This window comes from Hydra vulgaris, chromosome 08 (assembly GCF_038396675.1).
Source record: "Hydra vulgaris chromosome 08, alternate assembly HydraT2T_AEP".
Classification (NCBI taxonomy): domain Eukaryota; kingdom Metazoa; phylum Cnidaria; class Hydrozoa; order Anthoathecata; family Hydridae; genus Hydra; species Hydra vulgaris.
The window spans coordinates 18,471,519-18,487,619 of record NC_088927.1 but is presented as its reverse complement, the minus strand read 5'-3'; the positions used below and the strand labels follow the sequence as shown (position 1 = coordinate 18,487,619).

At 27.6% G+C, this 16,101-nt stretch overlaps 1 protein-coding gene and 1 long non-coding RNA gene across 2 annotated transcripts; both read left to right on the top strand.

The window, feature by feature from the left end:
• The first annotated feature begins 2,262 nt into the window (after window positions 1-2,262).
• On the top strand, window positions 2,263-3,000 carry LOC136084212 (uncharacterized). The gene is made up of 2 exons (XM_065804323.1): window positions 2,263-2,542; window positions 2,765-3,000. Exons 1-2 carry the CDS (start codon window positions 2,274-2,276, stop codon window positions 2,979-2,981), a joined length of 486 nt encoding a protein of 161 aa, XP_065660395.1. The 5' UTR covers window positions 2,263-2,273; the 3' UTR covers window positions 2,982-3,000.
• A 42-nt stretch (window positions 3,001-3,042) lies between these two features.
• Window positions 3,043-4,254, top strand: LOC136084211 (uncharacterized). The gene is made up of 3 exons (XR_010640394.1): window positions 3,043-3,338; window positions 3,418-3,791; window positions 3,883-4,254. It is a non-coding gene; the product is annotated as an uncharacterized LOC136084211 (long non-coding RNA).
• Window positions 4,255-16,101: the final 11,847 nt, after the last annotated feature.

The window sequence follows — 16,101 nt, the reverse complement described above, 5'->3', positions numbered from 1 at the left end:
TATGTTATACATTTCGCCAAATTTATAACTAATATTTGTAGGTCGTCATGTTTTTGTCAGTTAAATAACTGTTTGTGACTGATCCTAACTTTGTATTTACTTTATAAAGTGAAATAAAATAACTGATTGATTTGTTTTTAAAAAGATATTATAAAAAGTTTTGAGTTGCAAGGTTTTGTAAAAGTATAAGTACTATATTGTACAAAATTTGATAGAAATATCATACTTTTTTGGTTATTATTATCTGATTTTTTAAGCGATTATTCAATTTCATGTTAAGCTTTTTGACATTTGTTTTGTTTTAACATACGCGCTAAAGCCTCCCTTTCAAAATTAGCCAATCAAATTGCGTATATCTCTGCCCATTCTGAGCCTGTTTAGGGTTTTAAAATATGCTACCGGTATACCGCAACTACTTTTTTTAAATACCGGTAAAACCGATATTATACTGATATTAAAAACAAAATAATAATAATAAGAAAAAAAGCAATTTTTTTATTATCAATTCTTGTCAATTATTTTATCAAGTTAACATAAAGCATCAAGTGATTTATAATGCAAAATAGACTTTAATTTAGTACAAATTATGTCAACTGCGTAAAAAACCCTATCTGATTCATTACTTTTTGGTTTTATCGTTAAGAATGCTTGATAAGTTTGGTTCTCAGAAAAAATCCCGAAATTTTTTTTTGAAATTTGATAAATTGCCCGCCCAAACCAAACCCTTAGTCATTGCAGCGGCACTTCTTGCATGTTCTACCTATTTTTCAGTCTATACCTATACAGTATGTTATACCTGTTTGTCAGTCAAAAAATGTACACTCCATGCCACGGCAGTTTCGAATTGATACTTATTGGAACTTTATTCTGAGCATGCGCAGTCAACACTTGTAAAACTGAAGAAAATTTTAGGTTATTTCAATTATTTCTTTCTGAAGCTCAGCTACTCCAACTTGATTTTATTTATGTTTGATATTTCAAAATTTTTCTTAACCGAAGCGATTTGTTTCAGAGATAACTGATAAAACCTTGTTTTATAAATTTTGGTGTTGCAAATAGGATTTTCAAGGAAAACTTTAAAATTAAACGGTAAAAAATTGTTCTTATAATTTCATATTTTTTAAGCATCTATGTTATAATACTTCCATTTAAACTTAATTTTAGAGACCGATTTTTTTTTTTGGGGGGCTAATTTTTAATTTATCTTACATAATGCTATATTTAGATATTTTATAAACATGGACCATTTAACCAAGTTAAGTCTTATTTGCAGAATATGTGGAGAATATATAATGAAAGACTCAGTTGGTGTGTGTAAATATTCTGAAAGAATCGAAAATTCATTTTACATAAACATTGACATTGATAATAAAAATGTTCATCCACAAAAAATGTGTAGGAAGTGCTATATCATTATGAGGAACATTGAAAAAGGTTCTAGCACCAGTGTTAAAGTAGTTGAATGGCCATTACCATGTGCAGACAAATGTTCCTGTTTCTCTAAAGATTCTGGTAGGAAAGTTAAAAAATGTAAACCTGGTCGGCCATGTATAATAGAACAAAATCAGAAAAGATGGACCAATCGTTAATAGCTTAATTGCTAGTATACCAGAACAAACTTTGCGTTTAAATGCAATTGATATTGATCCTGTATCAAATCCTCATTTAGACTTATGTATATGCAATTTGTGCAACAACATTATGTATAAGCCACTAATACTAAAAGAGTGTCATCACTCTTTTTGCTCAGTGTGTATATTTAAGGAGATTGAAAGAAAGCTGGAAACAGAAACAAAATGCTTTATTTGTAATCAACACATTCCATTATTTACAATTGTAAATTCTGTTAATGTAACACAGTTGATAGAGTGCATTATTTTAGGTTGCAATAAGCAATGTAAATTAAAATTTGCGGTTAAAGACAACGAGATTAAAAAATTGCACGAAGAAATTTGTATTGGTGATCAATTATTACTGACTCCGATTAGCAAAAAAAATCATGTTGGACTTGATACAACTCTAGCTGATGTATTTTTATTAAAAGACAATGATGCTATACCACAGATTGTTGAAGATTCTGCATTACATGTAATAAAGCAAAAGCTAATTACCTCTGAATCAAACTTTATTGCATTTCCTTCCGGAGGACCTAGGGTAGGCGCATTTTTAATATATAGCAAAATAAAATAAACAGTATTATGTTTTGTTGTAATTAATAAAATATAATTTGATTTCACTTTTCTTTCTAGCCTTAGTACTTTACTTCCAACTCGATGGCATACAAAGAGGGCTCAGATGTTAGTAAAAGGACAATTAAAAAAAGACATCAAGTTGTTTTAAATTCTTTAAATGTGACCTCTGGTATGCCCAGCACATCACAACTTCAGCAAACCTCTGCTATTTTGAATTCATTCGAAGTAAAAGATCAAATTAAAATATTAAAGATGTCAGACATACTTTTATCAGTTATAAGTGCTGAAGAAATGATAAGTATGAAAGCTCATATGGGAATTACATATTCAAACATGAAGATACTTGCAAGGTAAATTAACTTCATATATATATATATATATATATATATATATATATATATATATATATATATATATATATATATATATATATATATATATATATATATATATATATATATATATATATATATATATAATTTTTATATATACAAACTTTAAATTTGACCAAATCAAACTAAAATGAAACTGTGAATAAATAAAAAAACAAAATGTTTAAAATTTTATTATAGATGGCTTAAAACCAAAGATATAAAATGTGGATCAAACAAAAAGCAACAAAAAGTATTTAAATCCTGGTCTGGAGAGGATTGGGTAGTTTGTAATGCTCCGTTTAACTTTCTTTTAAAAGACTCCAGTGATTTATTTGAAGTTAAAAATGCTCCTTGGGGATACATTAAAGATCTTCCATCACATATAATAAACAAACTCAATCTTCTAAAAAAGTAAAGATAGTATTTTACATAAATGTGTGTCTGCATAAAAATGTTGTCATTTTATATGCTTTTTTATTAAAAGTTTATTTATTTTCTAAAATTATTTTAAATTCAATTACAAATTAAATAGAAAAAATTTGCTACAGCATTCCAATATAAAAAATGACAAAATTCACATTAAAATTGGTGGTAATTATGGTGGTGGATCCTTTAAGATGTGTTATCAAATTGTGAATGTTGATAAGCCGAATGCCAGAAGAAACACAAATGTATTTAGTATTTTTAAAGCAAAAGAATACAAACCCAACCTTATTGTGGGTCTCTCAATGTTTACACAACAAATTAATCAATTGCAGTCACTGTGTTGGAAGTAGGTTTTATTTTATCATATTGTTTTTAATGTATTTAAATAAATAGATTTTAATCTACTTTGAAGAAATTATTTTTAGTGAGAAAAAAATAAGAGTATTTATCTTTGATGATTACAAGTTTTTATGTTCGGCATATGGAATTACTGGTGCAAATAGTATAAATTCAAATAATAAAATTGTGCAACAAACAAATCATATTTAGTGGCTTTTTAAACGCTATGTATAAAATTATATTATCATATTGGGTCGACATGCTTGCTTGTTTTGTAATATAACTCGTGCAGAGATGAAAAAGTCAGATGCTCAACAAAAAAAGTAATTGTTCCAGTCGCACGCTAGAAACGCTTGATGCAGATTTGCAAAAATTCATTCAAAAAGGTCAAATACCAAGGTTTGCAAAGTATTGTAACAATGTCATTGATTCACCACTTTTCAATATTCCTTTAACACAAGTACTTTTAATATATTACATTTTTATAGTATATTATATTTTTACTTATTTATATCATTTTAATATTGTTTTTATTGATTTAATGAATCTAGGTTGGCATTCCATCGTTGCATATCTCATTAGGAATTTATCTTAAATTTTTTAATATATTGGAAGATGGCTGTCATCTCATAGATATAAAAATTGCAGCTAAAATGTGTTTAAAAAATAAAACTGTAAACAACAAAAGTTTTGATGAGTATATTGCACTTCAGTTGAAAATATATGAACAAGAAAAAATTTTTTCTGAATATTGTGAAAAAATAACGCTAATTCATGAAGCAATGGCAACACAAGTTCTACGTTCTCGTGAAAATAAAGAATATCTCAATGAAATTTTTCAGCCCAGAGTAGTTCATTTTATGGAGAAGAAAAATGCTAAGGTATAATAAGTTAATATTTGAAATAATGAAATAAAATATTCTATAGTTTTATGTGAATGAAACATTTATCAATGTAATAGCAAATGTGTGTGTTAATGTAGTGTAAAATTTTTAACTAAAAAAACTGAAAAGTTCTAGATCCTATAAGACAGGGATAAATGTTTTTTATATATATATATTTTATTGAAAACTAGTATAACCTAATATTTAATAAAATAGAAAAATTTAATAAACTATTTTTATCAAAAAGTATTTAAAATTTAGTTGTTAAAAAAAAGTGATTTTTATGTGTTTTTTTTGCGTTCCGCAACTTTATTGAATAATTAACCAAATAAATATTTGTCAATGCGCATGCCCAGAATAAAGTTCCATTACGAAACTGCCGTGATGCATGTTCTACCTATTTGTCATTCGATTTAAGAAAAATGAACGATTAAGGTTTTGCTTGGAACATAATATATATGTATAAAATATTCTTTTTGTTAAAAACTATTATATTAATATATCGTTTATTTTTTGCACTGTAAAAAAAAAAAAAAATTCGTGAGGGATTTTTTTTATAAGGAATTTTCCGGGGAATTTTTCTGCGACCGATAAATTTCTTCAAGGCGCTTTCTTCAAGAATGTTGTTCATTAAAGCATTATAATTTTTTTTTTATTCTTGCGGTAAGACTGAGGAGTTTTTACTGATTTTTTATTTATAATATCATGCAGTTTGTCTTTCAATGATAAGATAACTTCTTGTGATGATGTCATAACAACACAACAGTCATTTTTAATTTTTTTCTCATCGAAATAGAACTCTTTCTGATGGTTTTAGACCACCAGAAGAGCGATGCATCATTATATTTTAGACCACCAGAAGAGCGATGTATCATTATATTTGAATCACAAATTAATATACATAATTTTTATGTAAACTAACAACTTTTTATTGAATAAAGATTTTTATTTGCAATAGTTGTTAAAAAAAAGTTGTTCAAAACTTTAATTCACTGGTTTTAAAACTAGTATTTGTGAATGAGGTTGTGTATTATACTTAATCCGCTTGCATATTAAAAATGAACAACGTTTTTATATAAATTATAATACATTTAACATAATACACAAACCTATAATACACACTAAAAAATAAAGGTAGAAATTTTTAGTTAAGGTAGGATATGTGATATACCCTTAGTAACGTATAATTTTCTACCTTATAAAGTAGAAAATTATACCTTTAAGTTAGAAAATTGTATAACAAATAATTGTTTTTAATATAATTTTCTACCCTAAAAGATAGAAAATTATACCTTACTAAAGGTATATCACATATCTTACCCTAAGGTAGAAATTTCTACCTTTTTTTTTAGTGTGTATTCCATAATTTAATTTAATTGATTCCATAATTAAGGTTTAAGAAAAGTGTTTTTAAAGTGTTTATCTTCATTAGCAAATACCCAGACAACACCGAATGGTCGCCCATTACCGGTCTGATAAAGTTTTTTAACGGCTATATTGGGCCATCAGAAGCCATCCCTTGGCTAGCTTGCACAGCCAATATAAGAGCCCACATATTGGCTGACTATCCTGAAAAGTGGTTGGGTCTATCTCTGCATTAACAATTTCATCAAATGAGTTTGCGATGAATGACTGCTTTAACGCATGCCCAATATGACCTAAATTTCAGCCAAAACGAAAACAATAATTTTATTACCTTCGTATGACATTTCAAGCTTATTTTATTTTTCTGACTCTCATCATCTTTATCTAAAGTAAGTACAATTCAATTAAATATTTAATTATTATCATATATTCAATTATATCTTATATTCACGTTATGTTTTTACAAAAATTAAATTAAAATCTAAAAGTAATAATAGTGCTTTAGAATCTTTTTTTCATTTTTTTCTCTTTTAAAAATTAATCCTATGTTTCTCACTGTTCACATCTTTTACGGATTCTTTCTTTCTAAAAGCAGTTTATGAGGACGTGAATTTTTAACTTTATTTCAATAATCTATATATTAAGATTTGTAATCTTCCTTACTATTTAAAAAGAAACAACTCCCAAGTTAATAATTTGTTAAAGTAATATATATATATATATATATATATATATATATATATATATATATATATATATATATATATATATATATATATATATGTATATATAATATATATTAAATATACTTGTATTACATAGAAGTTCATTTGTTATAAGTAAACATGCAGTCTTTTATACTTTCATCTAACCTCGTTGTCTGTTCTCTTCAATGGTAAGGTTCGTTGGAATACTTTTTTGTAGCCCTCTTATAAAACATATTAAAAATACATTAATTTAAGCATTATTAGTGATAATTGTGTGATTAAGTAAGTAGTTTCAAGGCAGCAAAAAAATTATGGCCATAATGGTTTTTTTTTTAAAATAACCATTTTGGCAAAAAGTTCAGAAAAAAATAAAGTTTTATAGTCCTCAAAGATATTCGTTGCACTTTTTTACTGACCCTCACCTAAGGAAGATGCAAGATAATGTACTCCGAGGAGTTAAACCTCTATCGACAATTTAACAAACTGCTAATCTGTCATTTTTAAATCCTATTTTTTTAAATTCAAACATTGTTTATTATTGAAGTAAATAATAGATGGATAATTCAAAGCTTTTAAAGAAGTTTTAACATCATCTCGTTTACTTACTAATAAAATTAATTTAGAATTCTTAGAATATTTTCTTAGAAATTTTTTAGAATAAAAAAAAAAATTCAGCAAAAAACCTACTAAACTTTAATTATTTTATACTTTAAATATTTTGTTATCTCGCAATCTGTCATAACAAATTTTTTAAAAACCACTTTAAAAATTTAATTAAAAACAAAATTTTATATGGCAAACGTATCTTTTTTGTGGGGGATTTTAATTATGTGCTTGATTACGATACAAATAAAAATATAAAATATTTTATGAACATCATATTTCAATATGGGTTCATTCTAGAGTAGTTAACCGGAATATTTCGTATAATTCCGGAAAAATAAAATTTTTTTGAAAGGATATTGAGAATCAGGAATTTTTTTTTTCGTACCGAATTTTACGAAACAAAAAAAACCGTTGATGTTCATTTCGCAAATGCTACGTACGAAATGTAGCCTTTCGCAAGTTGAATTACGAAATAAAACTATTTTGCTACATACGAATGTAGTGTTTACGGAAGTCGCACTTGCGAACCGAGCTAAACGACGTTTCGAAGTCTGTAAAAAATTTTTGTTGGCCAAACGGATATAATTGTGAAAAATAAAATTTTTATATACCAAAATGTTTATGATAAAATTTTATTTTCAGCATTGCAACATATGAACATTTTAAGGTTTTATTTTTTGAAATAATAATAAAAAACTGAATTTCTTTCGAAACGAAACTCTTTCGCACCGCAACTAGCGAAACAGTTCATATCGGAAAAAAATTTACGAAACGCGGCATAATAAATATATTTAATTACGTTTTATGAATCAAATACGTATAATTAACTAAGTAATTAAAATAATAATTTTTTATATGTTATTGATAAGTTTCAGTTTTAAACTTCTATAAAGGAATCAAGACTTTCTAAAATATACTTTTTAGAATCTCATTTAATGAATAAGAATTAATAATAAAGATAACTTGAACAACGTTAATATACGAATGCTATTGCGAAATCGGAAAACAATTCTTTTGTTGAAATCGAAAAAACACCTAATTTAAGTGATGAATGCTAAAACTTAATTATATAATAAAATGCCTAAAAATAGCTCTTACTTGTTTTCAAATAGTAAAATTTTATGTTTAGCCAGTTTCAATTTTTTTTTTTTTTTTTTTTTTGAGGAGCTCAGTTATATGCTCCTTTGCTTTTATTACTTCTATAACAACAAGTAAATTAAAAAAAATTTAAACACATCCTTTTCAATGTTTTTCTTAATAAATAAAAAAGTAAGGGTGGGAGGGTGTTAAAGGCATTTGTTGTCCCTTGTACCATTGGCCCTGGAAAATTCTTTGATTTTCAACATCCCAACGTTATTGGGACTATACAACTGCTGAAAGTTTTAAAGCTTTAGCTGATTCGAAGAGAAGAAAAAAATTAGTTGCGAGATTTTGTGACAAAAAAACGGGTACGTACAATACGACTCTTACCCGGGTCTTTGCGCCTGGAAAAAATTTTAACATAGAAGCTCACCAGGACTATACAAGCGCTGAAAGATTCAGAGCTGTAGCTAGTCTAAGAGGTTTTGATAATTTAATTGCAAGATTCAGTAAGAACTGAAAACGGTCAAACAACACTTAAAGTTCAATTAAAATTTGTAATAGAACTAAATATTTTATATATGAGAATATAGTAAACCTCCAATTCCGCTAAGCCAAAGGCAATAATTAACTGAGTAGAAAGTTAATCAAAGTCGGTACATGATAAATATAAATATATATAAACACTGGCATAAAGACATGTTGCGGTTGGAGCTTTGCCATTTCCCTCAAAACTAACTCAAAGTTTCTGTTTTTTCTGTTTAAATTTTAGCTGCGTTAGGCCCCCTTAATTTTTGTTTCATATATATATATATATATATATATATATATATATATATATATATATATATATATATATATATATATATATATATATATATATATATATATATATATATATATATATATATATATATATATATATATATAAATATACCCAGTGAGCAAGATGTACCCGGGCCGCTATCGGGCCTCTTGCAGCACACGCGCTGGCCCGACGTCGGCAAGCCAGCGTTACCTCGCTGGCTTGCTAATCGGTTATTTGTCGGTTCGCAGACGGCAAACCGATATAGGTGCAACAGTGGTCCGTTACCGGCAAGGCGATGTAGATTTAACAATGGGTTGCTGCTGGCTAGCCGCCATAAGTCCATCGACTGCCCGGTTGAAATTGCATGCAAAAATGCATAAATTTATATATATATATTTATCTGGGTAACGTTATAACGTAACCTGCATGTAACACGTATGTGCACTGAAGATTCTATTTATTTTCTTTAAAATTTTAATTTTAAACCGCTAATGGTTTGCTCTAATTTAGCTGTCGGCAGGCTGTCTTCGGCTTCCTATGTCAAAGATGCATTCGGTCTATTTTTGGCATGCTGACGTTGGCGCGACATACAAGGCCCGCTTTAGGCCCATCAATATTTAGCCAGTGTTGACGTGCCGCTAACGGGCCTTTATTACCTTGATAACATATGAATATATTATAACGCATTCATATATTATCAAGGTATTCGTATAATGTATTCATATATTATCATATAGTATTCATATATTATCATATATCAAAAATATAATTAAATACAAATAATTGTTATTTTACCTTCTTATAATCTCTTTCAAGCCATACATTAAAATTGTTCGCCTAAATTGAGTTTTTCGTTTTAATTCCTATTGACTGCCCTCATTTTCTTCCCCCATTTCTGTCTGCAGCTCCTCGTAAAAAACTTCAACCTGAAATTTGCTTTCGGTTATTGATTTTGTTGGTGGATTTTTACTGATTCCCCCTGTAATATAATATATTTATAGTCAGATTATTATAGTTATATTAAATACTGACTTTTCTGATGATTTAAATGCACATTACACATTAGTTAATCACAAAAATTACTTACTCTGCAGCGCTAAACAACAATTAAGTTTGCGAAAAGCTCTTTTAGTTTTCCTTATCTCCAGCCTGCCCAACTGTTCCAGTCCAGTTAAATTTTCGTTGTAGGTCGTTGGTTATTAATGCGTTAATGGCCCTTTTTACAAGTTCTCTGATTGATTGGCCACCCTTGCTGGCAAGAGCAATCACCTATATTTCGACAGATTATTTGTATTTAATTTAAATGGTGTCACTTTGCATATGAATCAAATAAGATAAATGATTAAATATCATAAAAAATATAACAGCTAGATTAACATCTTTAAAACACTTACCATCTTGTTGAAAATCGCCTTGACTTGCATTATCAGACTGTCAAATACATCTAAACCTTTAATATTATAAATCGGAAGATTGTATTCTTCAAGCATGCTGTCATCATTCTTGTACTTATTACAAGCAGTGCTTGAAGTAGCTGGGTGTTGATTTCCGATTGACGTTGTAATTATTTAATTGATGTTTTCATTTCAATTAATAAAGCAAACAATGTTTTATCCATAGTTCCTAAAACAATACAATAGAAATAGTAACAGTAAATAAAATTTGATTACTATGCTAAAATTGATGATTGTATACAAGTAAAAATTTTTATCCTAGGCAATTTTTTTTTCACCATGGCTAAAGAGACATGCCTGCCCAAATATATATATATATACATATATATGTATATACATATATACTTAGATATATGTTCACTTTCTACTAATCCGCTATAGTCTACTTTTCTAAAACAAAGCAAAATATCAATTTTATTAATTTAAAAAAAGATATAAAAATAGATATGCTTATATCATATGTTAACGATATGTTTCACATAAAAATACCGCTTCCTTAGGTGACTTTAATTTGCAATGCTTTTTTTGTCATTCTCTGTGAGATTAAGATCAGACTCATAACTTGCAACCTACTCTTTTTCTAAAGCCCTCTGCTAAGTTGCTATAAATAGTACAAAAACTTGATATAAGAGCATTTGGATAAAGAGCATTTGAAGAGCTGTTTTCTTAACAACGACACCATGAAAATTTCCAAATTTTTAGAATTACATGGATATGTGAAGAAATTCTCAATTTTTTCAAAAAATTTATGTAAAATAACAATTTGATCATCAGAGCATCTTGTGATATTTTGCACAACAATTATTGCCCCAGATAATAATCTAAAGCAGCTGTCACCAAAACCAACTTTAACAGAAAATTTTGAGGTATATAGCTCTTTAAACTGATTAGAAACATTCATCCCCAAATTTGAACACAATGGACCATCAAAATGTTCTTTCTTCAGCTCATGTTGTACTGTCAAAATTGAAAAAAGTATAGTATCAAGAAAATATCAAGAAGATTCTTTTTTTTTTTTTTTTTTTTTTTTTTTCTTGCTATCTCTGAGTATTTGTTATTTGAGACCATTTTTTTTTTTGGAAGTGTTAGCTTGTTTACTAATTTTTTATTTCAATTTTCATTTATTTTTAACTTTTTAACTACTTAATTACTTATTGTTCTGGATTATTATAAGTGTATTTATATTTAGTGTACTACCTTTATATTCATTTATCATACTACTTCCATGATATCTTGGTATGTATATTGGCATGATATTGTTGCTTATATGCTAAAATTACTCGTTTTTCTTTTTTAAAGTACTCTTTATTGCTATTTTTTATTATAGTTATTGCTATATACTTTTTGGTACTTTTTATTATAATTGTTGTTGTATTTAGTACTTTTTGTTGTATTTGTTGTATTACTTGTATTACTTGCTTTGTTGTATTGTTGTATTACTATTTTGCTGTATTTGTGCGTAGTTGCTAATGTTTTATGTTATGTATTATAGCTACTGTATTATTATCTCTCATCTTCTTGAGTTTATAATTATTCATTACTGTTTACAAGCTATATTTCATCTAACAAACTCCATTTTTTTCTACGATCATAAATTACTAAATATAACCAAATTGTTTTAAAATCATAATACCTTGCTATGCCATCTAAGACTATTCAATTTGGATCTCGTTCTGACCTTAAGCTTGACCAAACATTATCACACAAGAATACTAATTTACAATATTCTCTTGACACTACATCAAGTCCACAAAATTCAATTTCAGATCTAAATAATCCTCAAGATTCAATTAATTGTAAATACTATGACACCATAGATTTCAATAAAAAAGTTAATCCTAATTCAGATCTTTATATTCATCTCAACATTGCTTCTTTACCATATCACATTGATGATCTCTCCAGCTTTATTAGCACTCTTAATACATTACCTTTGGCAATAGGTACTACTGAGTCAAATTTATATGTAAATGATTCAAATATAACAAGCATATCTATAAATGGTTTTAACATTGAGCATTGTCCCACTGAGGCTAAAAAAGGGGGTGCTTTTCTATATCTAAACTCTAATTTAAACTACATAGTTCGCAACGACCTAAAGATCTACTCTTTCAAATATCTTGAACCCATTTTTGTTGAAATTATAAAGCCTCACTTAAAAAATATAATAATTGGCTGCATATATCGACATTCTATGAATCAAGACGATTTCACTAATAATTATTTAACTCCACTATTAGATAAGCTAAATATTGAAAAAAAAAGTATTTTACTTATGGGGGATTTTAATATAGATATACTAAAATATAATGAATTAAATCCTATATCTAGCTACCTTGACTCGCTTATTTCTTTTTCACTACATCCTGTTATTACTCTACCGACACGCATAACAGCTAAATCACAAACACTTATTGATAACATCTTTATAAACTTTAATTCACCTGACCAAATCTCTGGCAATCTTACTATTTCAATATCTGATCATATGGCTCAATTTATCTGCATTCCAAGAAAAACTAATCACCCTAAAAAAAGTATATTCTACAGGCGATGCTTCAAGAACTTTAACAAAAATATATTTATTGAAGATGTTTCCAACATTAACTGGGCCCTTTATATTAAAAAAGATGATGATGTAAATCAATCTATCAGTTTTCTTTTAAAGACATTTGAAAAAATATTAGACCAACATGCTCCATACAAAAAACTAACTAAGCAGCAAATTAAACTTAAATCAAAACCATGGATCACCAATGGCATACTTAAATCTATTTCTATTAAAAACAAACTATATAAAAAACACACAAAATGTAAAGATATTAGTACTAAAAATGAGCTGTTTTCTAAGTTAAACTTTTATAGAAACAGAATCAGCAATCTTCTAAAAAGTAGTAAAAAATCTTATTGCACAACCTATTTTAGTAAAAACTTAAACAATATTAGGAATACTTGGAAAGGGATAAAAGAAATCATTAATATAAAACCTTTCTACTATAGTTCAACTCTCAAACTTAAATTGAAAGAAAATATTATAACAGATCCAACTACTGTATCAAATATATTAAACAACTTTTTTGTTACTATCCAAAACAAACTTCAAAACAAAAACATACCTTCAACATCCAAATTTACTGACTATTTCAACTCTCCAAATTCTAATACGTTCTTTATTGATCATGTCACAGAGAATGAAATCTCTGGTCTTATTAAAACCACTCTTAAAACTGGAAAAAGCTTTGGTCCTAATAGCCTTCCTACATTCCTTCTTAAACTTATTCCAGACATAATTTCTAAACCTCTCAGTATTATTATAAATAACTCATTTCAAAACGGTTTATTCCTAGATGCTTTCAAAGTTGCTAAAGTCATTCCAATGTTTAAGAAAGGTTCTATGATGAATATGTCTAACTACCGACCTATCTCTCTTCTTTCAAACCTAAGCAAACTCTTCGAAAAAGCTATGCATAAGAGGCTGTATGCATTTTTGAATAAATTTAAATGCCTTTACAAACACTAGTATGGGTTTCGTGCTAATCATTCCACGACTCACTCACTTATTAAAATTAAAGAGTCAATCAGAAAAGCTCTTGATAATAAAAACTTTGCATGCAGCGTCTTTGTAGATCTACAAAAAGCTTTTGATACAGTAGATCATTCTATCCTACTCAACAAATTAGAATATTATGGAATCAGAGGAATACCTCTTAAATGGTTTACCTCCTATCATCACAACAGATCTCAGTTTGTCTCAGTCGGTGACTCAAAATCTACTCAAATAAAATGTTCCAACGGTGTTCCTCAAAGCTCAGTATTAGGACCACTACTTTTTCTTCTCTATATTAATGACCTCAATAACTCAATTAAGTATGCAACTCCTTACCACTTTGCTGATGGTACTAACTTGCTCATTATCAACAAATCTTTAAAAAAAATTAACAAATACGTTAATCATGATCTTGCCAATTTAATTTAATGGCTTCGCTCAAATAAGCTTTTCTTCAACTGTAACAAAACTAAACTGGTCATATTCAAATCTAAAAAAACAAAAATCAATAAAAATTTAAACTTTAGATTAAGTGGCCAGAAAATCATTCCTGTAAATTCAATCAAATATCTTGGAATTATAATTGATTCCAACCTATCGTTTGTATCCCACCTCAAAGACTTAGCCTTAAAATTAAGCAGATCAAATGGAATGCTGGCTAAAGTTCGCCATTATGTCAATCTGAAAGCATTATTAAACATATATCATGCCATTTTTGGCTCGCATATACGATATGCTTGTCAAATATGGGGACAATCTCAACAGCAAGAAGTTTTAAGGATATATCATCTTCAAAACAAAGCTTTAAAAATAATACATTTTCAGAATTACAAATCCAATCCTAATGTGCTTTATCTTACTTCTAAGATCCTTAAACTATGTGACCTTGTTCAATTCTTCAAGTGCCAGTTTGTCTGGAACCACCAACACAAAAACCTACCTCTTACCTTCAACAATTTCTTCCTAAAAAATGCAAATAACCGATACTATCTTCGATCAACTGATAATCTCAATCTTGCAGTCTTAAATCATCGTTCTGTTACTTATGGATATAAGTCCATAAAAAACCTTGGAAAAGTATAAAATCTTGGAATAACCTTCCCTATGACCTAAAAGCTCTCCATTCAATTTATGTTTTTAAGAGTAACCTATTCCATTCCTTCCTAATCAAATACAATTTATAAATCCAAAGATATGCATATCTATGTATAAGTGTTTGTGATAAGCGCATGTGAATAAGTGTGAGTGTATATGTATGTATGTGTATATGTATACATGGGTGTGTATGTGTGTATGTGTATGTTTGTATATATTTATATGTGTATATATATGTGTGCGTGTGTATGTAAGTATATATATTTATATATATATTTGTGTGTGTATGTATATGTATGTATATATATATATATGTATATATGTATATATATATATATATATATATGTATATATGTATGTGTGTAAGTATATATATATATATATATGTGTGTGTGTGTGTGTGTGTGTGTGTGTGTGTGTGTGTGTGTGTATATATATGTGTATGTGTATGTATATATATGTATATGTGTATGTATGTGTGTGTATATATATATGTGTGTTTATATATGTGTCTATATATGTGTGTATGTAACATAATGTGTGTATGAACATAATTTTATATTCTGATATTTTCATAATTACTGTCGTGTAAGGTTTTTATATAACCAACTTTATTAATATATTTGATTATCTATTTGAGTTTATAAATCACAGTAAAGTATAAATCACATTAATAAAATATGATAATAATATAAATCACATTAATAAAAGGTCTATGTGTGTGACTAATACTAAATGACTATTATTCTTTTTATGATTATTGTAATTATTTTTATTGTTGTCATTTTATTTTTATTATTATCATTATACTCTTATCATTGTATTGTCATTATTGTTACTACTACCACTCTTATTATTATCATTATTAGTATTTTACTCCTTTAACTTTTAATGTTTGCTTTGTTACAGCTGTGGACGATTATTACTCTTACAAGGTTTTTACTTAAGATTAGTACATGTACTATTTGTAAACTTCCGTGAATGTAACAACTATTTCAGAATATATGAATTGATTGATTGATTGATTGATTGTTGAAGTGGTAAATTTGGCCTCCGAACTAATTTCTTCATGTGCTGCAAAAAGTTCTCAAACGGAAATGCTGAAATATTATCCAGAGAACGTTTGGCATCTTGGGCTAAATAAATCAATCCATGCATATTGTATGTTAAAAATTCAGGACAATATAATTTTCCTATATCTTCAACAAAAATTACAAGCAAATT